At 41.0% G+C, this 26,217-nt stretch overlaps 1 protein-coding gene and 1 non-coding gene across 7 annotated transcripts in view; one reads left to right on the top strand and one right to left on the bottom strand.

Annotated features, from left to right (window-relative positions):
• Nucleotides 1–104, bottom strand: LOC114111804 (U6 spliceosomal RNA). Its single transcript, XR_003587548.1, has one exon. It is a non-coding gene; the product is annotated as a U6 spliceosomal RNA (small nuclear RNA).
• A 2,222-nt stretch (nt 105–2,326) lies between these two features.
• PHF8 (PHD finger protein 8) overlaps nt 2,327–26,217 on the top strand; it is a 106,745-nt gene continuing 82,854 nt past the window's right edge. For 4 of the 6 annotated variants that reach the window (XM_060407813.1, XM_042242187.1, XM_042242186.1 and 1 more), the window contains exons 1-2: nt 2,327–2,753; nt 3,955–4,144. In XM_060407813.1, coding sequence (XP_060263796.1) covers nt 4,047–4,144 — 98 coding nt within the window. In that variant the 5' untranslated portion in view covers nt 2,327–2,753; nt 3,955–4,046. Of the gene's footprint in view, nt 2,754–3,954; nt 4,145–11,877; nt 11,942–26,217 lie in introns of those variants that run through there. The other 2 variants (XM_060407812.1, XM_060407811.1) reach the window with 1 other exon arrangement.

Raw genomic sequence — 26,217 nt, 5'->3', positions numbered from 1 at the left:
TTTATTATGGAATCCTTCATAAATTTGCATGTCATACTCATACAGGGACCATGCTTAATCTTCTCAGTGTCTTTTCAATCTTAATATATGTGCTGCTTAAGCAAACATCCTTCTGCCTTCATGTGAAGTTAAGAAAGCTTAGCTGCAGGGTTTGTCACCTGCCATATGGTTATGTGGTTATATGTTTTATAAAGTTTACAAAGTGTAATTAAACCACAATTGGTTAAAATTGCTGTCCCTTTCTACTGAGAGTTTTCCTCGTCACATTTTCCTTGTAGGTGGTGTTGGAGCTGCCTCAGACATTTTTGAGATTCAGCTAAATAGAAGTTGATTTGTGGGATAAATTTAGTTTGGGTTTAGTGGGGACATCTATATGTTTGTGCCATTTCCATTTATAGTTATTACCCAAGTATAAGAATGACTTCTAGAAAAACTTTACCTTTTAATGTAATTTTGCATTTGCAAGTCTATATTCTTTTCCTAATGAAATGAACCTCACAAACTGCATAAGCTTCAGGTCCCACTAAACCTGGACTGTCCTCTGTCTAAGCCACAAATGTGACCCTGTTGCTTCTGCTCAAAAACTATAGTGATTTCTTATTGTTTACAGGATAAAATCTAATAGTCAACTTTTTTGTAAATATTTTCCCTGTGCATCCATGCATTTGTACACTATGTGTGTGTGTGTGTGTGTATGTGTCTGTGCACGTGCATGCACTCAGTGGTGTTTGACTCTTTGCAACCCCCATGGACTGTAGCCCACCAGGCTCTGTCCATGGGATTTTCCAAGCAAGAATACTGCAGTGGGTTGCCATTCCTTTCTCCAGGGGATCTTTCCCACCCAGGGATCCAACCTACATCTCCTGTATCTCCTGCATTAGCAGGCAGATTCTTTATCACTGAGCTACCTGGGAATCCCATTTGTACATCATAATCGTTTTACATACAATGTTCTTGTTAATTTAATGAACTTTTATATACTCTCCAAGTCTCTCTAAAATCTTCCTTGACATCATCAAGCAGCTTCTGAGGCACTTTCTTAGCCTCATTCTACATTTTGCAAGAGGTTATCTGTGTACTTATTGGACGCTATATTCCAATCGTTTACTTGCAGCCTTGTCTCCTGCACTGGCTGGCAATTTCCCACTGCAGTGTCCCTCTTTTTCATCATTCTATCCCCAGGGCCTAACCCCCTCATCACTTAGGAAATCGGTGTGCACACACGCATTTTCTTTTCTAAAGCAGTGGGACCTGTTAAGAAAATGAAATAGTAAGAGGACTCCTAGAGAATTTTCTAGACTGTCTGAGAAAACCGGCGCCACCCTGAAGCATGTGTGTGGAGTTCCATCCCCTCAACCTCTTCTACTCCATCCTCAGGCTGTAGTAAGAAAATCATGGGACAGGTGCATGGAAACCCTTCAATTGTATCTGAACTGAACTGGCGGGGGGTGTGGGTGTGAAAATGAAAGTTGCTCCTTCGGGTCTGACTCTTTGCGACCCCATGGACTATATAGTCCATGGAATTCTCCAGGCCAGAATACTGGAGTGCATAGTGTTTCCCTTCTCCAGGGGATCTTCCCAACCCAGGGATTGAGCCCAAGTCTCCCAAACTGCAGGCGGATTCTTTACCAGCTGAGCCACTAGGGAAGCCCAGACGGGGGTGGGGAGTACCAAAGAAGAGAGATTTCAGAGGGAGCTGGGGAGTTCACAGAGGCTTTATGGAAGGACTGAGGGCAGGACCCCTTGGGTAGTAGAGGGTGCAAGGTTCAGCCTTCTGGCTCTGAAACTCAAGCAACTTGGCCTCCCTAAGCCCGTGTCCTCACTTGGGGATGACAGCTTCTCTTGCATGGTGAAGATTAAAGACCCGGAGACCCTGTTAAACAGGCCGATCTGCTGAAGGTGCTCAGTGAACAGGAGACTCTGTGAGTACTCGCCCTCCCCCATCTCCCCCCACACTGCCACCTATTAAGTTTGCGGCGCACAGTCGCGGAGTTCACCTCCTCTCATAAGAAAAAGCTGGGGAGGAGTGGGAAGAGAGAGTATGTGTGTGTGTCAGTGTCTGTTGGGGGTGGGTGCTTAACTCCCTGCTTGCCCGGAGGGGGAAAGCAGGGAAAGCTCTGGCCCCACTCAAAATGGAGCCAAGTGCCTGCCTCGCCTAAGATGGCGGCCTCTCCGCCTCTTGGTTCCGGGTCCTCGGCGTCGACTGGGTACCTGGGGAGTCCAGCGGGTCCAAAGGTGGCCGAGCCCCGCCCTACTTCTCAAGGTGACGCTCCGCCCCTCATGGCGTCACGCGGGAGCCGAGGCCCGCCTCTGCCGCGGTTACCTCGCGAGTACGGACCTCATAAGATGGCGGTTGGGTCGCCTCCCCACGGCGGTGCCGCCACTCTCAACATGGTAGCTGTTTACCCCGTATTTCTCCAGCCCTCTCCGCCCCAACTTCCTCGTTGTTTTGAATAAACTTTATTGACTACTCCGAATTGCCTACCACCGCCACTGAGCATCTCCCAGCGACTTTCCGGACTGCTTTTCTCCAACCCGGCCGCCGGTTCGTCTCTTTCTTCGTTGGTTTGCCCGCGGCGATCTCCTGCCAGCCCAGCGACGCCGCCGCTAGCCCGTTCATTGGGAGGCCGCCGGACTAGGCCCGAGCCGAGGGCTCCAGTAGGCCCTAACGGCCGGGCCCGAGGCAGAGCTGTGGAGAAAGCTGCTCTGAAGCACCGCCGGGCGGCCAGCGAGACCCAGCGGGTGGTTCGAGGGTAAGGCGAGCGAGGTTCGCCGCGTTGCCGTGACGATCCCACAATTCGGCGCGCGCAGCCTGTGGGGCCGGAACTGCCGGCCGAGCCTCCCGCTGAGAGAGGCGCTGAGCCGCTCCGGAGCGAGCCTGGCCGCTGGCAGTTCGGTGGGACTGGGCTGCGCGGGCTCGAGGACTCTCTGCAGCTTTACGGATGAGGAGGTCCCTGTAGGGTTCGGGACCGAAGACGTTCTTGTCAGGTTTGGGTCATGAGGAGGTTCCTGTCAGTTTGGGAGGCGTGAGGAGATTCTCCTAAGTTTCTGGAGCTGGAAGGATATTCCTGTCACTTTGGGATCTGTGATGAGATACTGTCAGTTTTAAGGGGGCAGAGGAGTCTTGGTCAGTTTGAGGGGGCTGTGAGGAGATGTCTGCCAATTTCAGAGCTGTGGGAGGAAAATCCTCACTTGGTTGCGGAGTGTGAGGAAATTCTAGTCAGTTTCAGGGGTTTTGAAGTGAACTATTTGAGTTTCTGGGGTGCAACAGAAGCCTGTCAGCTTTGAAGAAGTGGGTGAGCTGATCAGTTTTGGGGTTGAGATTTATTTCGGTTATTGGGGTGATGAGACTCCCGTCTGGTCGTGGATGGAATAATTTTGAAAGTAAAGGAGCAGATAAGTTAAACTCTCAGAACACGACCCCAGAACTGTGATTTTAGTTGGGCGCCTAGTCTTGTCTCCCTCGTTCCTGAAGGCATCGAGGTAATTTTCGAGTAATCTGAGGACTTCCAGGGATCCCTATTCTCTCTCTTGTTGCCTCTATTTTTGGAGTGAGAGAAGGGGCTCTTTCTAAGATACCCCCAGCCTCGTCTTCTAGGCTGTCGTTTGCGTCATAATAAAGAGAGCCCTGGGAAGCAGCGTTGCTAACAAGGAGAGGGTGCAGTGAGAGATTAAAGGAGCTTCCTGAAAAGGCGTCAGATCTTTCCCTGAAATCCGGAAAGAAGTTATCACTGACGCAGGGGGCTGAAGGAGGTAAGGAGGGGAAATAAAGCTTCGAGAGCAGAGCGCTGTTCTTTATTTGTTAAAGCGGCCCATGGACTTTCTCCAGTTGCCCCCTACAGCCCCAACCAGCTGTGTTGCATCCCAGCTGCAGCGGTAACTGTCCATTTGAGAGCTGAGGGTTGGTACCCTGGGGGACCTGATTCACTCTGTAAAAGTGTCGTTTGTGCCCAGCCTTGGTCCAGAGGGGACGCGTGCTGCCGCCTCCTGCTCCTTTTGAAGCTAAGAACCTGGCCCACTGCAGAACACTCCAAGGCCTGGTGAAGATGGCTTCAGTACCAGTGTATTGCCTCTGTCGGCTGCCTTACGATGTGACCCGCTTCATGATCGAGTGTGACATGTGCCAGGACTGGTTTCATGGCAGGTAAGGAGGGCAGGGCATCCTGGACAGGGTGCAGTGGCCAGGTGCTCACTGGCTTGCTCCTTTCTCAACTCTGGTTCAGGTTCCTCCTCAGAAACTTAATTTCCCCTCTCTCCAGGACAGTTAGGTCCAACCCACCCCCAGACACAGGTTCTTACATCCCTCCTTGTAGATTATGGCCTAACTTAACATTGACATTTGGTTTCTCCTCTTTTTTCTTTTCCTATATATATTTCTATTTTGAACCCTTCTTCTATTTTTTTTTTTTTCTTAGAAAAATACTTTCTTTTCAGTTACAAAGAATGTATCATCTTTATATTCTGGTAATTTTGTTTTTCCTCAGAGGCTGGCTTTGGGAGAGACTGTACTGCATTTTTGAGATATTTGAGTCCAACAAACATGGATTTGAGTTGTGGTTTTGCAGCTTACTATCAGAGTGACCTTGGACAAGTTGCTTTGCTTCTCTGAGTCTCTTTGTCTTCAGGCAGACAGAGTGTTTTCTTTATTTATTAGATAAAATATATCTAATACAGCCTTCCTCTTTATTTAAAGCATTTTTGCATGCACTTAGTAAATGGAGGCAGAAATGCAATAGTATTTTATTTCTACAGTATTACCTGCAGAACCATCCAGGTAAATTGAATTAAGCAGAGGAGATATTGGGTAAAACAGTAGGAGTAAAACCACTAATGAATTCCCTCCAGGTAACCATGTGTGCACATAAGCACCTGTCACCCAGGATTCCAGAAAGGTTAGTGTGTGGAATAAACCTGTAATATTATCCCATTATTGGGACTTATGTCATCTCTAGAAAGAAAACCATGAGAGGATTTGTACATTGGAGTACAACAAAACAGTGTACGGCGCCCTCCTGCTGTTGCATGTTGTTAGGTTCTAAAATTTTCAGTTGTTAGCAGTCCTTTTCAAAGGGAGGCTTCACAGAGGCTCTAGTGACCTGCCAGTGCAGGAGACACAGGAGACGCGGGTTCAATCCCTGGGTCAGGAAGATACCCCGGAGGAGGAAATGGTAACCCACTCCAGTATTCTTGCCTGGAAAATCCTATGGACAGAGGAGCCTGGCAGGCTACAGTCTATGGGATCGAAAAGAGTTGGACATGACTTAGTGACTGACCACATGTGCACTTCCTGAAGGAGATGTTCCTGTTACCACACCCAAGACCAAACTGAAGGTTTTGGTACTGGTAAAATTCTACTCTTAGCAAGGACTGTCCCATGCAGCACATCCAAATTCATGTTCAGCTGATCTTTGTTGAGTATTTACTGTGTGCCAGGTGCAGAGTTCTATTTACTGCCTCATATTATTTCATTTAAGAGGGGACAGACCTAGATGATGGGGCCTTTTTCTTTCCCCTGGAAATAAATGGGCATTAAAATGTCTTCAGGATTCCTGGTATCTTTGCTAGTGCTGATCAAGTCACTCCTCTGCTTAAAATTCTTTCAGTGATCCTCCTACAGAATAAAAATCAGTCTCTTTTGTGTGACAGACAAAACCTTTTGTGATATACTTGTTCAGTCTCATTTACCATCACTCCTCCTCCCTTGTTCTTTATATCCCAGAAAGAGTTCTGGGGAAATTTTATACTTCCTTATGCCTCTTTGTCTTTGCACATGCAAAGACACTAATGTCCTTCCATTTACAACTCATAGCATACCTCTTTTGTAGAAGGCCTCTTTTTGGGTTCCCATGGCACTTTATGTATATTCTTATTGAAAGGAATTATTTCATCATATCATAGTTATAAATATATTTTTGTCACTCATTAGCAAGAGCTACGTGAGGGCAGAGATGCAATCTTTTCATATTTGGTATCCTCAGAACCTAGTTTAATGCTAAACATGTAATAGATGCTGAGTACATTTTTCAGTGAACAAATGAATGAATCTTCTTGATTTATTGCCTGTGGCCCTTGCTTTGGATTGTGTAGGTTTAAACCTAAAAAGTGAACTTTCTGCACGCAATACAGAGACCCTAACTCTGCAGTGTGGGAACAGGAAATAGGAATGAATGCTTCCTGAGTGTTTACTGTGTGCCAGGCCCCATGACAGAGACTTGGCATACATTTATCTCATCTAATGCAAATCCAAGCCTGAAAGTTAGATATTTCTTTTCAAATAATATTAAAAAATTTTCCCTGACTATGTAAGTGAGACATGCTTATTGTAGAAAATACAGAAAAAGAATAAAGAAGGAAATAAAAATCCATGGGCCTTTTATCCAGCACAATCTACTGTTTAATTTTTTGTTGCATTAACTCCCATTGTTTGACTTAGAATATAAACGTATATTTTATTGGGTTGGCCAAAAGGTTCATTTGGGTTTTTCCATAACATCTTACAGAAAAACCTGAACCAATTTTTTTGGCCAACCCAATACAATATGGGATTGTATTATAAACACAATTTTGTAACATGATTTTTATTCTTAACATTATAAAGTTACAGTCATTAAATATTGATCTAAAGATGATTTCTGATATCCCATTATATATCTATGTCATCAGTTACTCAGTCATTTCCTTTGAGGTTGGATATTTAGGTGGTTTTTACTTTTTTATATTATAAATAATACTATGATGTGAGGGAAACTTTAGGGTTTCTGAAAATGTTTGGCATTTTTATTTGGGTGCTCGTTGAAACAAAAAGGAAAACATTGTGGTAAGCATCTTTGCACAGTAGAGAGCTGACATTTATAAGGAATACCACTGAGGCCTTTAACAGTTCCAAATTTACAATATGAAAATGTGTTTATGGGCCAGGCCCCTTCTTAATCACATTTCTGTGGTGAGTCCTGTGTTTCTGTGCACACCCTGACATAAGTTAACTGCCTTAATTTTTTTTTTCCCATGAAAGAGACCAAAATTTTATCTCTTACTGTGCTTTTCTATGGACTGCCAGAGAATAAGGAAGCCAGCTGAGAATCAGGTCGTTGGTGGGTGGCTGTTCTTGCTTACTAAGTGCATTGCACACATGCACACACATGCATATACACACATCCTAGGCTCATAGTACTTTAGCATAATTGAAAATTACTAAATATTGTGCATTTTTCATGGTTGCCCACAATAGTTAAGCCCACAGATGCCTGTAGATGATATAAATCTGTTCATATCTTTGATGACTTCCAAAGGCCAGATTTCTTAAAGTCCAGTTAGGGATTAGTAATGCCATGTTACTTCCTGGAAAGGTTATAACAAGGAAGATGACTATTCCATTTTGCTGGTGAGAATCTGGAACTCATGGAAGTTGTTACTCTTTGAGTCTGGATTTGAACTTAGAATTATCTGGCTTGAGACCAGGTTCTCAAAAGTGGAAAAAACAATGGTATAGCTCCATTCCTCTATTGTAAGGGGCTGGATTTGGAAGAGCACTTCGATTTGTAGAGCAGTGGTTCTCAAACTTTAGGGTGTATCAGAATCACTTGGAAGACCTCTTAAAAGATGAGATAGGTAGGCCCCACCTGCAGGATTTCTGATTCAGTAGGTGAGTGGGAGCTACTCTCAGAGCCACTGATTTAGAACATTGCTGCTGCTGCTGCTAAGTCGCTTCAGTCGTGTCCGACTCTGTGCGACCCCATAGACGGCAGCCCACCCTCTGTCTCAATTCCTTCCCATTCTTTGGAGTGTGACAGCTTCTGATATTGTGGGATGGGTGGGCTAATATATCATAACTGTACACTGTTGTTCTCAAAATATGGTTCATTAACTGGAAATTTGTTAAAAATGTGAATTCTTGGGTTGGAACCCAACAGTCTATTTTAACAAACAGGTAGATTCTGATGTATCCTAACTTTTGAGAAACCTTGCTGTATACTAGCGGGGGAAGTTAGTTGGCAAGCATATATCTGGGGCTTTGACAAAACCTCACTCCTTTATAGTTTTCCTATCTATAAAGGAAGTATTGGTTGCCACATCCCCAAGGTGGTGGCCGTGGTGTGGACTCTTAAACTCTAGGGAAATTGGCACTGGCTTCAGATCTGGGTTCAAATTCTGACTCTGTTTCTGTTACTTTTTAGCAAAGGATTTCATCTCTGTGAAGCCTCAGTTTCCCCAAGAGAGCTTGTAATGATTTAAATAAAATGGTAATGACCGTTGTTTATTGAGTACTAGCTAGTCTGCCAGTCATTATACTAAACACTTGATGTATGAAACCACCTGATGTGAACAGCTGACTCATTGAAAAGACCCTGATGCTGGGAAGGATTGAGGTTAAGAGGAGAAAGGGACGATAGAGGATGAGATGGATGGATAGCATCACCAGCTCAATGGACATGGGTTTGGGTGGACTCCAGGAGTTGGTGATGGACAGGAAGGCCTGGCGTGCTGCAGTTCATGGGGTTGCAAAGGGTTGGACACGACTGAGCAACTGAACTGAACTATCTTTAATCTTTTTTTTTGAGTTTTAAAATTATCAATTCAATTCATTTAATAGTTATAAGACTATTTAAATTATCTATTTTATATTGGATATGTTCTGGTAATTTGTGCTTTCCAAGGAATTGACTCATTTCTTCTAAGTTGTCAAATTTAGTGTGTATAGTTGTTCATAATATTCCCTTATTATCCTTTTGATGTCTGCAGGCTGGCTCTGTGGTGACATCTCATTTCATTTCTGATATTGAAAATTTTTATTTTCTTTTTTTCTTTTCAGACTTGCTATAGTTTTGTCAGTTTTATTGATCTTTTCAGAGAGCAAGCTTTTTATTTCATTGAATTTCCCTTTTATCTTTCTGTTTTCAGCTTCGCTGATTTCCATACTTTATTATTTCCTTCCTTCTGCTTGCTTTGGGTTCATTTTGCTCCTCTTAATATCTTGAGGTGGGAGCTTAGGTTATTGATTTGAGACTTTTCCTGTATTCTAATATAAGTATTTAGTGCTATCAGTTTTCCTCTTAGTACTGATTTAGCTATGTCCCTCAAATTTTGATGTTTTCCTTTTCATGTAGTTCACTCTAATTTTTGCTTAGCTTAGAGACTTCATGTTTGACCTGTGAATTGTATAGAAGTATGTTGTTTACTTTCCAGGTGTTTGCAGATTTTCCTGTTATTCTGTTATTGGTTTCTGGTTCGTTTCCATAGAATATACTCTGTACAATTTTAGTTCCTTTAAATTTACTGGGTTTTGTTTTATGGCCCAAGATATGGTCTGTCTTGGTAGATGTTTCCATGGTCACTTGAAAAGAATGTATATCCTGCTGATGTTTGGAGGAGTTTTCTGTAAATGTTGATTTACCCCTGTTGGTTGATGGTGTTGCTGAATTCTTCTCTGTCTTTGGTGATTTTCTGTGTAATTGTTCAGTCAGTTGTTGAGAAAGAGGTGAAGCATCCAGGTATAATTGTCAATTTTTCTATTCTTCCTTTCAGTTTTATCATTTGCCTCATATCTTGCAGCTTTGTTGTTTGATGCAGATGCATTTAGGAGTGCTGTGTCTTGGTGGATTGACCCTTTAATTATTATGTAACGTCCTCTGTCACTGGCAATTTTCTCTGCATGGAAGTCCATTTTATAGGATATTAATATAGACATTAAAATAGCCACTCCTTCCTTTTGATTAATGATTGCCTTGTGTCTTTTTATATCCCTTTACTTTCAACTGACACCATTATATATAAAGTGAGTTTCTTGTAGAAAGCATATAAGTTTGGAATTATTTTTTTCCACTCTGCTAATCTCTGTAATTGGTATATTTAGACCAGATATACTTAATGCAATTATTGATGTGTTAGGGCATAAGTTGGTAATTTTTTTGTTTTGTTTGTTTTCTCTGTTCATTCTGTTTTCTTTCTCCTGCCTTCCTTTGGGTTACTTAAATCTTTTCAAGAATTCCATTTTGATTTATCTATAATAAATTTAGATATAAATATAAATATATATATAAATAAGTATAAATTTATCTATAATGTTTTTGAGTGTATCTCTTTGTATAGCTTTTTCAGTGCTTGTTCTAGGCATTAACATAAAACATACATAACTTATCACAGTCAACTTATAGACATTTTAGTAGTTTGAGTAAAGAGTAGAAATCTTATTTTAAATTTCTTTATGCTCTCCTGCTGTAGTTATCTTAAATATTTCATCTATATATGTTGAGAACCATATCATATAGTAGTATAATTTTTGCTTCAACTGTCAAATATGATTTAGAAAACTCAAGTGGAGAAGGAAAATATATTGTATGTACCCATATTTTCAGTCTTTCCCTTGTTCTGTCTTCCTGGTGTTCTTAACAGTCCTTTTATCATTTCCTTTCTGTTTAAAGAACATCCTTTAGACATGCTTTTAGAATTGGCCTATTGGCAACAAATACTCTTAGTTTTCCTTCATATAAGAATGTCTTGATTTCCCTTGAATTGCTGAGGGGGTCTTTTCATTTGATATCAGATTCTAGGTTTCTAGTTCTTTTCAGCCCTTGAAAACTGTTGTGCTACTGCCTTTTGGCTGCCATGGTTTCTGATAAGAGATCTTCTGTCATTTAAATTGGCATTCTCCTTTAGGAAATATCATTTTTCTCACTGATGTCAAGATTTTTTCTTTGTCTTTTTTATGTTCAGGAATGTGATTTTTTTTTTTTTTTTGGCTGTACCACATGGCTTGTGGGACCTTAGTTCATGAACAAGGATCAAACCTGGACCACGGCAATGAAAGCACCAAGTCCTAACCACTAGATCATCAGGGAGTTTCCTGATTATGCTATTTCTGAGTGTGGATTTCTTTGGGTTTATTTTTGTTTTAGTCTACAGGTTGCTAAAGCTCTGTTCATTCTCCTCAGTCAATTTTATTTCAGTTTTATTGAGATGTAATTGACATACAGTACTCTTTAAGGTATAGAGTATAATGATTACCACAATTACGTATAGATACAATAACTATACCACAATAAGGTGTAGAATGAAATGATTACCACAATTAGTTTAGTTAACTTCCATCATCTCGTGTAAATACAAAAAAGAGAGGAAAACTAAGCTTTTTGCTTGTGATGAGAACTTTTATGAATTACTCTTAGCAATTTTCAAATATACCATGCAGCAGTGTTGTCATCATGTTGTGCATTACATCCTCATTACTTATATAACTGGAAGTTTGTATCTTTTGACTACCTTTATGCAATTCTCCTACCCTACTCCCACCTCTGTAGAGTAACCACAAATCTAACTTTTTCTATGAGTTTGGGTTTTTTCCCTAGATTTCATATATAAATGAGATCATAGAGTAGTCTTTGACTTGTTTTACTTAGCATAATGCCTTCATGTATCTGTTGGTCATCTGTGTGTCTTTGAGAAAATGTCTATTCAGTTCGTCTGTTCACTTTTTTAAAAAAATTGGATGATAGTTGCTTTACAATATTGTGTTGGTTTCTGCCATATATCAACATGAATCAGCCATGGGTATACACATGCCCCCTCCCTCCTACCTCCCACCCCATCCCAACCCTCTAGGTCATTACAAACACCAGGTTTGAGCTCCCTGTGTCTTACAGCAAATCCCCACTGGTTATCCATTTTATGTTTGGTAAAGTACATATTTCATTGCTACTCTCCCAATTCATCCCACCCTCTCCTTCCCCAGCTGTGTCCACAAGGCTGTTCTCTGTGTCTGCATCTCTATTGCTGCACTACAAATAGGCTCATCAGTACCAGCCTTCTAGATTCCATATATAGGCATTAATATACGATATTTGTTTTTCTCTTTCTGACTTTGTTCTGTATAATATGCTCTAGGTTCATCCGCCTCATTCAAACGGACTCAAATGTGTTCCTTTTTATGGCTGAGTAATATTCCATGGTATGTATGTACCACAGCTTCTTTATCCATTCATCTGTCAATGGACATCTAGGTTGCTTCCATGTCCTAGCTATTGTAAATAGAGCTGCAGTGAACATGGGGTTACATGTGTCTTTTTCAGTTTTGGTTTCCTCAGGGTATATGGCTAGTAGTAGGATTGCTAGGTTGTATGGTGGTTTTATTCCTACTTTTTTAAGGAATCTCCATACTGTTCTCCATAGTGGCTATATCAGTTTACATTCCCACCAATAGTGCAAGAGGGTTCCCATTTCTCCACACCATCTCCAGCATTTATTGTTTGTAGTTTTTGATGATGGCCATTACAATGACGTAATACCATATTGTAGTTTTGATTTGCATTTCTCTAATAACGAGTGATGTTGAACATCTTTTCATGTGTTTCATCTGCCCACTGTTTAACCAAATTTTTTTTGCTATTGACCTGTAGGAGTTCTTAAATTTTTTGAATAATAACCCATCATTTAATATTTAACATATTTGCAAGTATGTTCTCCTGTTCCATAGGTTGCCTTTTTATTTCTGCATAGCAGAAACTTTATAGTTTGATGTGGCCAAACCAAATTTTTGATTTATTTTTGAAATTATTTATTTTTGATTTTGTCACTTTGTGCTTTCAGTGTCACAGCCAAAAAATTATTGCCAAAGTTCCACATTAAGGACCTTTTTTCCTGTGTTTTCTTCTAGGAGTTTCATGGTTTTCGGGCTTACCTTTAAATCTTTAATACATTTTGAGTTAATTTTAGTGAGTAATATAAGTCAGGGGTCTATTTTCATCCTTTTACATTTGTTTTTTTTTCTTTTCTAATATAAAGTTATTTATTTTAATTGGAGGCTAATTAATTTACAATATTGTATTGCTTTTGCCATACATTGACATGAATCCACCACAGGTGTACATGTGTTCCTCATACTGAACCCCCCTCCCACCTCCCTCCCCATACCATCCCTCTGGGTCATCCCAGTGCACCGGCCCTGAGCACCCTGTATCATGCATCGAACCTGGACTGGCGATTTGTTTCACGGATGATAATATACATGTTTAAATGCCATTCTCCCAAATCATCCCACCCTCGCCCTCTCCCACAGAGTCCAAAAGACTGTTCTATACATCTGTGTCTCTTTTGCTGTCTCACACACAGGGTTATCCTAACCGTCTTTCTAAATTCCATTTATATGCGTTAGTATACTGTATTGGTGTTTTCCTCTCTGGATTACTTGACTCTGTATAATAGGCTACAGTTTCATCCACCTTATTAGAACTGATTCAAATGTATTCTTTTTAATGGCTGAGTAATATTCCATTGTGTAAATGTACCACAGCTTTCTTATCCATTCATCTGCTGATGGACATCTAGGTTGCTTCCATGTCCTGGCTATTATAAACAGTGCTGCAATGAACATTGGGGTACACATATCTCTTTCAATTCTGGTTTCCTCAATGTGTATGCCCAGCAGTGGGATTGCTGGGTCGTATAGCAGTTCTATTTGTAGTTTTTAAAGGAATCTCCACACTGTTCTCCATAGTGGCTGTACTAGTTTTCACTCCAACAGTGTAAGAGGGTTCCCTTTTCTCCAACCCTCTCCAGCATTTATTGCTTCTAGACTTTTGGATAGTAGCCATTCTGACTGGTGTGAAATGGTACCTCACTGTGACTTTGATTTGCATTTCTCTGATAATGAATGATGTTGAACATCTTTTCATGTGTTTGTTAGCCATCTGAAGGTCTTCTTTGGAGAAATGTCTGTTTAGTTCTTTGGCCCATTTTTTGATTGGGTCGTTTATTTTTCTGGAATTGAGCTGGAGGAGTCGCTTGTATATTTTTGAGATTAATTCTTTGTCAGTTGCTTCATTTGCTATTATTTTCTCCCATTCTGAAGGCTGTCTTTTCACCTTGCATATAGTTTCCTTCATTGTACAAAAGCTTTTAAATTTAATTAGGTCCCATTTGATTATTTTTGCTTTTATTTCCAGTATGCTGGGAGGTGGGTCCTAGAGGATCCTGCTGTGATTTATTTCGGAGAGTGTTTTGCCTATGTTTTCCTCTAGGAGTTTTATAGTTTCTGGTCTTACATTTAGATCTTTAATCCATTTTGAGTTTATTTTTGTTTATGGTGTTAGAAAGTGTTCTAGTTTAATTTTTTTATAAGTGGTTGACCAGTTTTCCCTGCACCACTTGTTAAAGAGATTGTCTTTTTTCCATTGTATTTTCTTGCCTCCTTTGTCAAAGATAAGATGTCCATAGGTGCATGGATTTATCTCTGGGCTTTCTATTTTGTTCCATTGATCTATATTTCTGTCTTTGTGCTAGTACCATACTGTCTTGATGCCTGTGGCTTTGTAGTAGAGCCTGAAGTCAGGCAGGTTGATTCCTCCAGTCCTATTCTTCTTTCTCAAGGTTGCTTTGGCTATTCGAGGTTCTTTGTATTTCCATACAAATTTTGAAATTGTGTTTTCTAGTTCTGTGAAAAATACTGTTGGTAGCTTGATAGGGATTGCACTGAATCTCTAGATTGCTTTGGCTAGTATACTCATTTTCACTATATTGATTCTTCCAGTATGTGAACACAGTATATTTTGCCTTCTATTTGTGTCCTCTTTGACTTCTTTCATCAGTGTTTTATAGTTTTCTATATATAGATCTTTTGTGTCTTTAGGTAGATATATTCCTAAGTATTTTATTCTTTTTGTAGCAATGGTGAATGGAGTTGTTTCCTTAATTTCTCTTTCTGTTATCTCATTGTTAGGGTATAGGAATGCAAGGGATTTCTGTGTGTTAATTTTATATCCTGCAACTTCACTATATTCATTGATTAGCTCTAGGAATTTTCTGGTGGAGTCTTTAGGGTTTTCTATGTAGAGGGTTTTCTATCATGTCATCTGTAAACAGTGACAGTTTTACTTCTTTTCCAATCTGAATTCCTTTTATTTCTTTTCTGCTCTGATTGCTGTGGCCAAAACTTCCAACACTATGTTGAATAGTAGTGGTGAGAGTGGGCACCCTTGTCTTGTTCCTGACTTTAGGGGAAATGCTTTCAATTTTTCACCATTGAGGATAATGTTTGCTGTGGGTTTGTCATATATAGCTTTTATTATGTTGAGGTATGTTCTTTCTAGTCCTGCTTTCTGGAGGATTTTTATCATAAATGGATGTTGAATTGTGTCAAAGGCTTTCTCTGCATCTGTTGAGATAATCATATGGTTTTTATCTTTCAATTTGTTAATGTGTATTATGTTGATTGATTTTCAGGTACATTGATTGATTGAAGAATCCTTGCATCCCTGGGATAAAGCCCACTTGGTCATGATGTATGATCTTTTTCATATATTGTTGGATTCTGTTTGCTAGAATTTTGTGAAGGATTTTTGCATCTATGTTCATCAGTGATATTGGCCTGTAGTTTTCTTTTTTTGTGGCATCTTTGTCAGGTTTTGGTATCATGGTGGTGGTGGCCTCATAGAATGAGTTTGGAAGTTTGCCTTCCTCTGCAATTTTCTGGGAGAGTTTGAGTAGGATAGGTGTTAACTCTTCTCTAAATTTTTGGTAGAATTCAGCTGTGAAGCTGTCTGGTCCTGGGCTTTTGTTTGCTGGAAGATTTCTGATTACAGTTTCAATTTTCATGCTTGTGATGGGTCTGTTAAGATTTTCTATGTCTTCCTGGTTCAGTTTTGGAAAATTGCACTTTTCTAAGAATTTGTCCACTTCTTCCAAGTTGTCCATTTTATTGGCATATACTTGCAGGTAGTAGTCTCTGATGATCCTTTGTATTTCTGTGTTGTCTGTTCTGATTTCTCCATTTTCATTTCTAATTTTATTGATTTGATTTTTCTCCCTTTGTTTCTTGATGAGTCTGGCTAATGATTTGTCAGTTTTATTTATCTTCTCAAAGAACCAGCTTTTGCCTTTGTTGATTTTTGCTATGGCCTCTTTTGTTTCTTTTGCATTTATTTCTGCCCTAATTTTTAAGATTTCTTTCCTTCTACTGACCCTGCAGTTCTTCATTTCTTCCTTTTCTAGTTTCTTTAGGTGTAGAGTTAGGTTATTTATTTGACTTTTTTCTTGTTTCTTGAGGTAAGCCTGTATTGCTATGAACCTTCCACTTAGCACTGCTTTTACAGTTTCCCACAGGTTTTGGGTTGTTGTGTTTTCATTTTCATTTGTTTCTATGCAGATTTTGATTTCTTCTGTGATTTGTTGGTTATTGAGCAGCATGTTGTTCAGCCTCCACATGTTGGAATTTTTAATAGTTTTTCTCCTGTAATTGAGATCTAATCTTACTGCATTGTGGTCAGAAAAGATGCTTGGAATGATTTCAATTGTTTTGAATTTACCAAGGCTAGATTTATGGTCCAGGATGTGCGCTTGAGAAAAAGATGAAATTCATTGTTTTGGGGTGAAATGTCCTATAGATATCAGTTAGGTCTAACTGGTCCATTGTGTCATTTAAAGTTTGTGTTTCCTTGTTAATTTTCTGTTTAGTTCATCTATCCATAGGTGTGAGTGGGGTATTAAAGTCTCCCACTATTATTGTGTTATTGTTAATTTCCCCTTTCATACTTGTTAGCATTTGTCTTACATATTTTGGTGCTCCTATGTTGGGTGCATATCTATTTATAATTGTTATATCTTCTTCTTGGATTGATCCTTTGATCATTATGTAGTGTCCTTCTTTGTCTCTTTTCACAGCCTTTGTTTTAAAGTCTATTTTATCTGATATGAGTATTGCTACTCCTGCTTTCTTTTGGTCTCTATTTGTGTGGAATATCTTGCTAGCCCTTCACTTTCAGTCTGTATGTGTCCCTGGTTTCAAGGTGGGTCTCTTATAGATAACATATATAAGGATCTTGTTTTTTTATCCATTCAGCCAGTCTTTGTCTTTTGGTTGGGGCATTCAACCCATTTACATTTAAGATAATAATTGATAAGCATGATCCCATTGCCATTTACTTTATTGTTTTGGGTTTGAGTTTATACACCCTTTCTGTGTTTCCTGTCTAGAAAAGATTCTTTAGCATTTGTTGGAGAGCTGGTTTGGTGGTGCTAAATTCTCTCAGCTTTTGCTTGTCTGTAAAGCTTTTGATTTCTCCTTCATACTTGAATGAGATCCTTGCTGGGTACAGTCATCTGGGCTGTAGGTTTTTCTCTTTCATCACTTTAAGAATGTCCTCCCATTCCCTCCTGGCCTGAAGAGTTACTACTGAAAGATCAGCTGTTATCCTGTGAGAATCCCCTTGTGTGTTATTTGTTGTTTTTCCCTTGCTGCTTTTAATATTTGTTCTTTGTGTTTGATATTTGTTGCTTTGATTAATATGTGTCTTGAGGTGTTTAGCCTTGAGTTTATCGTGTTGGAACACTCTGGGTTTCTTGGACTTGGGTGTCTATTTCCTTCCCCATTTTAGGGAAGTTTTCAACTATTATCTCCTCAACTATTTTCTCATGGTCTTTCTTTTTGTCGTCTTCTTCTGGGACTCCTATGATTCGAATGTTGGGGCGTTTAACGTTGTCCCAGAGGTCTCTGACATTGTCCTCATTTCTTTAAATTCTTTTTTCTTTTTTCCTCTCTGCTTCATTTATTTCTACCATTCTATCTTCTACCTCACTTATCGTATCTTCTGCCTCCATTATTCTACTGTTGGTTCCCTCCAGAGTGTTTTTGATCTCATTTATTGCATTATTCATTATATATTGACTCTTATTTCTTCTAGGTCCTTATTTAACATTTCTTTCATCTTCTTGATCCTTGTCTCCAGGCTATTTATCTGTAACTCCATTTTGTTTTCAAGATTTTGGATCATTTTCACTATCAATATTCACATTTCTTTATCTAGTAGATTCCCTATCTCTTCCTCTTTTGTTTGGTTTGGTGGGCATTTATCCTTTTCCTTTACCTGCTGAGTATTTCTCTGCCTTTTCATCTTGTTTACATTGCTGTGTTTGGGGTGGCCTCTCCATATTCTGGCAGTTTGTGGTTCCTCTTTATTGTGGAGGTTCCTCCCTGTGGGTGGGGTTGTTTGGGTAGCTTGTCAAGGTTTCCTGGTTAGGGAAGCTTGTGTCAGTGTTCTGGTGGGTGGAGCTGGATTTCTTCTCTCTGGTGTGCACTGAAGTGTCCAGTAATGAGTTTTGAGATGTCAGTGGGTTTGGTGTGACTTTGGGCAGCCTGTATATTGAAGCTCAGGGCTATGTTCCTGCGTTGCTGGAGAATTTGCATGGTATGTCTTGCTCTGGAACTTGTTGGCCCTTGGGTGGTGCTTGGTTTCAGTGTAGGTATGGAGGCGTTTGATGAGCTCCTATTGATTAATGTTCCCTGGAGTCAGGAGTGCTCTGGTGTTTTCAGGATTTGGACTTAAGCCTCCTACCTCTCTGGCTTTCAGTCTTATTCTTACCATAGCCTCAAGACTTCTCCATCTATACAGCACTGATAATAAAACATCTAGGTTAATGATGAAAAGTGTCTCCACACTGAGGGAAACCTAGAGAGGTACACAGAGTACATGGAGAAGAGAAGAGAGAGGAGAGAGATAGAGGTGACCAGGAGAAGAGGGGGATTCTAAAGGGGAGAGAGCAAGCCAGCCAGTAATCACTTCCTTATGTGCTCTCCACAGTCTGGATCCCTCAGAGATGTTCATGGAATTACACAGAGAAGAGAAGGGGGAGGAAGGAGACAGAGGTGGCCAGGAGGAGAAAAGGGGGAGTCAAAAGGAGAGAGAAAGATCTAGCCAGTAATCAGTTCCCTAAGTGTTTTCCACAACCCAGAATACATGAAGATTCACTGAGTTGGGTAAAGAAGAAAAGGGGAGAGAGTAGTAGAGGCGACCTGGTGGAGAAAAAGGAGAGTCCAAAGGGGAGAGAGCAATCAAGCCAACAATCTCACTCCCAGGTAAAATAGGGTACTCAAGATTGGGTTCTCAAAGGTACAAAATTGATAACAAATATAAAAAACCAAAGATTAAAAATCTAGAGTAGAGGTTAGATTCTCAAAAAAAAAAAGTCACAAAAATTATAATATATATATATATTATATATATATGTGTATATATATATACACGAAGTTTGCTTTAAAAATAGGGTCTTTTTTTGCGAACTTACAGTAGATTATAAAAATGAAAATTAAAGGAGTAATAGAGGACTTAAAATTTAAAAAAAATTTTTAAATGATAATAGTAAAAATATATCTAGGACTTTGTCTGGTGTCGTTGTGGACAGTGTGGGGTCAGTTCATTTTCAGAATGTTCCTTGAACCAGCTTATACTTCTCAAGATCTATAGGCCCCTTCCTATGTAGTCCGTGCTAATTGCAGGGTTTTAATCTATTGTACCTGTCACTTCCAAAAGCGGTTCCCTCTGTTTATTTTAGTTTCTTTTGTTTGCTGGTCTCTTCAGTGTCTAATTTCTGCCCTGACATAAGGGGGCAGTGGTGGTCACTTTCTTAGGCTTACTTGTTCAGTCGTTCTGTGGGGAGGGCGAAACACTGCAAGCAAATATCACTGGCTCGCAGTGCCTCAGCCACAGTGGGTTTGCCCCCACTCATGGTTTATGTGCTTTCCCAGTCTGCACTGTTCAGGCTCTAGGTTGCTCTGCCGGGAACTGTCTGAGGTGGGCCCTGGGTTCACCTCCACTTCCCAGGTCTAAGATGCTCAGATTCAGGTTCTTGGGTACTCCACAAAGGCGCAGATTTGTTTGGGCCTGCGTTTTGTGCCCTTTGTAGGTCCGAGCAGCTCAGGTGACGAGGTGCTTGGTGAGCGCAGTTGCCCCCAGTTGGGGGCTGTGTCTTATTGCCTCTCCGGTCCCAGCCACTCAGTTTTCTGGGTGTACAACCGGCATGCCTTCTCAGGTGTGCCGTGTGTCTCTTCTGGGGGCTGATCTCTGGCTGCGACCCTTCTGGTGGATGTCGACTGTCCAGAATCCCAAGAAGTCTTGGTTAGCAGTGAAGCCTGCTTGCAGTTTGGTAGATGATGCCTCCCTGGGGCCGCGATTGCCCCCTTCCGGCTCTGGCCACCCTCGCCTGCCTGTCTCCAGCAGGGGATGGGCTGGTCCACAGCCAGCTAGCTCTGCTCAGTCCTTTGTTATGTGAGCAGGCCTGGCAGTGTCTACAGTTCAGTTCAGTTCAGTCGTGTAGTCATGTCTGACTCTTTGCAACCCCATGAATCGCAGCATGCCAGGCCTCCCTGTCTATCACCAACTCGCGGAGTTCACTCAGATTCACGTCCATCGAGTCAGTGATGCCATCCAGCCATCTCATCCTCAGTCGTCCCCTTCTCCTCCTGCCCCCAATCCCTCCCAGCATCAAAGTCTTTTCCAATGAGTCAACTCTTCGCATGAGGTGGCCAAAGTTCTGGAGTTTCAGCTTTAGCATCATTCCTTCCAAAGAAATCCCAGGGCTGATCTCCTTCAGAATGGACTGGTTGGATCTCCTTGCAGTCCAACACCATAGTTCAAAAGCATCAATTCTTTGGCGCTCAGCCTTCTTCACAGTCCAACTCTCACATCCATACATGACTACTGGAAAAACCATAGCCTTGACTAGACGAACCTTAGTCGGCAAAGTAATGTCTCTGCTTTTGAATATGCTATCTAGGTTGATCATAACTTTTCTTCCGAGGAGTAAGCGTCTTTTAATTTCATGGCTGCAATCACCATCTGCAGTGATTTTGGAGCCCCCCCAAAATAAAGTCTGACACTGTTTCCACTGTTTCCCCATCTATTTCCCATGAAGTGATGGGACCAGATGCCATGATCTTCGTTTTCTGAATGTTGAGCTTTAAGCCAACCTTTTCATTCTCCTTTTTCACTTTCATCAAGAGGCTTTTTAGTTCCTCTTCACTTTCCCCATAAGGGTGGTGTCATCTGCATATCTGAGGTTATTGATATTTCTCCCGGCAATCTTGATTCCAGCTTGTGCTTCTTCCAGTCCAGCATTTCTCATGATGTACTCTGCATATAAATTAAATAAGCAGGGTGACAATATACAGCCTTGACGTACTCCTTTTCCTATTTGAAACCAGTTTGTTGTTCCATGTCCAGTTCTAACTGTTGCTTCCTGACCTGTATACAGGTTTCTCAAGAGGCAGGTCAGGTGGTCTGGTATTCCCATCTCTCTCAGAATTTTCCACAGTTTATTGTGATGCACACAGTCAAAGGCAGTGTCTTAGGTTAGGGCTTTTCGTGGGATAGCTATTCCACAGTTTGGGTTGCTATCTCAAGTTAGTTCCCTCAGATTGCCCTTGGGGTATTCATGCCTGGTTGATATCCTAAACAATGCAGCCTGGGCCTGCTTGTCCAGCCCCCGCTTGCTAGTCCTGGATGTGGAGCATCTGTGCTGCTTCTCTGCTGGGAGTTGCCGTTAGGTACATAATCTTTGGGTTTTAATTACTATTTTTTTTTCTTCTTGGTTATATTGCCCTCTGAGGTTCCAAGGCTCGCCACAGACTCGTCGGTGAGAGTGTTTCCTGGTGTTTGAAAACTTCTCTCTTTTTTAAGACTTCCTTCCTGGGTCGGATCTCCATGCCTACCTCTTTTGTCTCTCTTTTTATCTTTTAGATTTTTTCCTACCTCCTTTTGAATACAATGGGCTGCCTTTCTGGGTGCCTGATGTCCTCTGCCAGCATTCAGAAGTTGTTTTGTTGAATTTGCTCAGTGTTCAGACATTCCTTCGATGAATTTGTTGGGGAGAAAGTGGTCTCCCTGTCCTATTCCTCCGCCATCTTAGGACCGCCCCTCCTTTTACATTTGAATATCCAATTTTCCCAGCACCATTTAAGGGACTGTCTTTACTGCATTGAGTATTCTTAACTCCCTTGTCCATTATTAGATGACCGTGTATGCAGGGTTTATTTCTGGTCTCTTGATACTGCTCCTTTGGTCTATGGGTCTGTTTTATGCCAGTACCACACTGTTTTGATTACCATAACTTCGTAATACAATTTGGAATCAGGAAATGTGATACTTCCCACTTTCTTCATCAGAATTGCTTTAACTATTTTGGGTCCTGTGTGGTTCCATGTTAATTTGAGTGTTGTTTTTTCTACTTCTTTAAAAAAATAACATTGGAATATTTTTAAAGATTTATTTTGAATTGAAGGATAATTGCTTCATAATGTTGTGTTGGTTTCTGTCATACATCAACGTAAATCAGCCACAGGTATATGTATGTCCCTTCCATCTTGAACCTTCCTTCTTTCTCCCACCCCATCCCACCCCTCTGTATTGTGACAGAGCACTGGGTCTAGCTCCCTGAGTCATACAACAAATTCCCACTGGCTACCTATTTTACATATGGTAGTGTATATGTTCAGAGAAGGCAATGGCACCCCACTCCAGCACTCTTGCCTGGAAAATCCCATGGACGGAGGAGCCTGGTAGGCTACCGTCCATGGGGTCACTAAGAGTCAGACACGACTGAGCAACTTCACTTTCACTTTTCACTTTGATACGTTGGAGAAGGAAATGGCAACCCACTCCAGTGTTCTTGCCTGGAGAATTTCAGGGACAGTGGAACCTCATGGGCTGCTGTCTGTGGGGTCACACAGAGTCACACACGACTGAAGTGACTTAGCAGCAGCATCAGCAGCAGTGTATATGTTTCAGTGCTACTCTCTCAATTCAAAAATATGAAATGCTTCATGAATTTGCATGTTATCCTTACACTGAGCAGATGACTCACAAACTGGAAAACAATTATACCAAAGAAATTCTCACACTTTTGTGAAAATTTTAGGGCCCATAACAGATTTCCTAACCTGGGGATCTGGCATAGGGACTGAGAACCCCCAGGGAATTTGACTTTGAAGGCCAGTGGGATTTGATTACAGACTTCCATAGGACTGAGGGAACAGACTTTTGGAGGGCACAAACAAAACCTTGTGTGTACCAGGACCTAGGAGAAAGTAGCAGTGACCCGACAAGAGACTGAGTCAGACTTGCCTGTGAGTGTCCAGAAGTCTCTGGCAGAGGTGTGGGTTGACAGTGACCTGCCGTGGGATCAGGGGAAATGAATACAACAGTCCTCGGAGCCATGGCATGCTGGCAGAAGTCCTTTTTAAGGAGGTCATCATTACCCCTGCCATAGTTTGGCCTGAGGCCAAACTACAGGGAGAGAACAGCCCCACCCATCAACAGAAAATTGGATTAAAGATTTACTGAGAATGGCCCTGCCCAGCAAAGCAAGACCCAGATTCCCCTACAGCCAGTCTACCACTCAGGATGCTTCCACAAGCCTCTTATCTTTATCCATAAGAGGGCAGACAGAATGAAAACCACAATTACAGAAAACTAATCAAACTGATCACATGGATGACAGCCTTGTCTAATTCAATGAAATTATGAACTGTGCTGTGTAGGGCCACCCAAGATGGACGGGTCATGGTGGAGAGTTCTGACAAAATGTGGTCCACTGGAGAAGGGAATGGCAAACCACTTCAGTATTCTTGCCTTGAAACCCCATGAACAGTATGAAAAGGCAAAAAGATATGACACTGAAAGATGAACTCCCCAGGTAAATAAGTGCCCAATATGCTACTGGAGAAGAGTAGAGAAATAGCTCCAGAAAGAATGAAGAGGCTAAGCCATAGCGAAAACAGTGCCCAGCTGTGGATATGACTGGTGATGGACATAAAGTCTGATGCTGTAAAGAACAATATTGCATAGGAATCTGGAATGTTAGGTCCACGAATCAAGATAAACTGGAAGTGGTCAAACCGGAGATGGCAAGGGAAAATCGATATTTTAGGAATCAGTGAACTAAAATGGACCAGAATAGGCAAATTTAATTCAGATGACCATTATATCCACTATGTGGGCAAGAATCCTTTAGAAGAAATGAAGTAGCCATCATAGTCAACAGAAGAGTCCAAAACACAGTACTTGGATGCAATCTCAAAAATGACAGAATGATTTCTATTCATTTCCAACACAAACCATTGTATATGACAGTAACCCTAGTCTATGCCCAAACTTCTGGTGCCAAAGAAGCTGAAGTTGAATGGTTCTATGATGACCTACAAGACCTTCTAGGACTAACACCAAAAAAGATGTCCTTTTCATTATAGGGGACTGGAGTGCAAAAGCAAGAAGTCAGGAGATCCCTGAAGTAACAGGCAAGTTTGGCCTTAGAGTACAAAATGAAGCAGGGCAAAGGCTAACAAAGTTTTGCCAAGAGAATGCACTGGTCATAGCAAACACCTTCTTCTAACAACACAAGGAAAGACTATACATGCACATCACCCGATGGTCACTACCGAAATCAGACTGATTATATTCTTTGCAGCTGAAGATGGAGACGCTCTATACAGTCATCAAAAACAAGACCAGGAGCTGACTGTGGGTCAGATCATGAACTCGTTATTGCAAAATTCAGACTTAAATTGAAGAAAGTAGGGAAAGCCACTAGACCATTCAGGTATGACCTAAATCAAATCCCTTACAGTGGAAGTGACAAATACATTCAAGGGATTAGCTCTGACAGTGACAAATACAGTGGAAGTGACAAATAGATTCAAGGGATTAGCTCTGATAGAGTGCTAGAAGAACTATGGATCGAGGTTAGTAACATGTACAGGAGGCAGTGATCAAAACCATCCCCAGGAAAATGAAATGCAAAAAAGGCAAAATGGTTGTCTGAGGAGGCCTTACAAATAGCTGAGAAAAGAATAGATGCTAAAGGGAAAGGAGGAAAGGAAAGATATATCCATCTGAATGCAGAGTTCCAAAGAATAGCAAGAAGAGATAAGAAAGCCTTCCTAAGTGATCAATGCAAAGACACAGAGGAAGACAATAGAATGGGAAAGACTAGAGATCTCTTCAAAAAAATTAGAACTACCAAGGGAACATTTCATGCAAAGTTGGGCATCATAAAGGACAGAAACAGTATGGACCAAACAGAAGCAGAAGATATTAAGAAGAGGTGGCAAGAATATACAGAAGAACTACACAAAAAAAGATCTTCATGACCCAGATAATAATGATGGTGTGATCACTAATCTAGAGCCAGACGTCCTGGAATGAGAAGTCAAGTGGGCCTTAGGAAGCATCACTATGGACAGAGCTAGTGGAGGTGATGGAATTCCAGCTGAGCTATTTCAGATCCTAAAAGGTGATGCTGTGAAAGTGCTGCACTCAATATGCCAGCAAATCTGGAAAACTCAGCAGTGGCCACAGGACTGGAAAAGGTCAATTTTCATTCCAGTGCCAAAGAATGTTCAAACTACTGCACAATTGCACTCATTTCACATGTTAGCAAAGTAATGCTCAAAATTCTCCAAGCCAGGCATCAACAGTACATGAACCTAGAACTTTTAGATGTGCAAGCTGGGTTTAGATAAAGCAGAGGAATGAGAGATCAAATTGCCAACATCCTGTGGATCATAGAAAAAGCAAGGGAATTCCAGAAATACATTGGCTTCATAGACTATGTAAATGCCTTTGACTATGTGGATCACAACAAAGTGTGGAAAATTCTTTAAGAGATGGGAATCCAAGACCACCTTACCTGCCTCCTGAGAAATCTGAATGCAGGTCAAGAAGCAACAGTTAGATCCAGACATGGAACAACAGACTGGTTTCTTATTGGGAAAGGAGTATGTCAAGACTGTTTATTGTCACCCTGCTTATTTAACCTATATGCAGAGAACATCATGTGAAATGCCAGGCTGGATGAAGCACAAGATTGCAGGGAGAAATATCAATAACCTCAGATATGCAGATTACACCACCTTTATGGCAGAAAGCCAAGAGAACTAAAGAGCCTCTTGATGAAAGTGAAAGAGGAAAGTGCAAAAGCTGGCTTAAAATTTCAACATTCAAAAAACTAAGATCATGGCATCTGGTCCCATCACTTCATGGGAAATAGATGGAGAAACAATGGAAACAGTGACAGACTTTATTTTTTTGGGCTCCAAAATCACTGCAGATGGTGACTGCAGCCATGAAATTAAAAGACATTTGCTCCTTGGAAGAAGAGCTATGAGAAACAATCTAGACAACATGTTAAAAAGCAGAGACATTTCTTTGCTGACAAAGATCTGTCTAGTCAAAGCTATAGCTTTTCTAGTAGTCATGTATGGATGTGGGAGTTGGGCCGTAAAGACAGCTGAGTGCTAAATGATGCTTTTGAAGTGTGGTGTTGGACAAGACTCTTGAGAATCCCTTGGACTACAAGAAGATCAAACCAGTCAATCCTAAGGGAAAGAAGGGCTGATGCTGAAGCTCCAACAATCTGGCTACCTGCTGCGAAGAACTGACTCATTAAAAAAGACCTGATGCT

The sequence above is a fragment of the Ovis aries genome, chromosome X (assembly GCF_016772045.2).
Source record: "Ovis aries strain OAR_USU_Benz2616 breed Rambouillet chromosome X, ARS-UI_Ramb_v3.0, whole genome shotgun sequence".
Classification (NCBI taxonomy): domain Eukaryota; kingdom Metazoa; phylum Chordata; class Mammalia; order Artiodactyla; family Bovidae; genus Ovis; species Ovis aries.
Note: the sequence above shows the minus strand (reverse complement) of the source record. Positions and strands in the feature narration are given on the sequence as shown.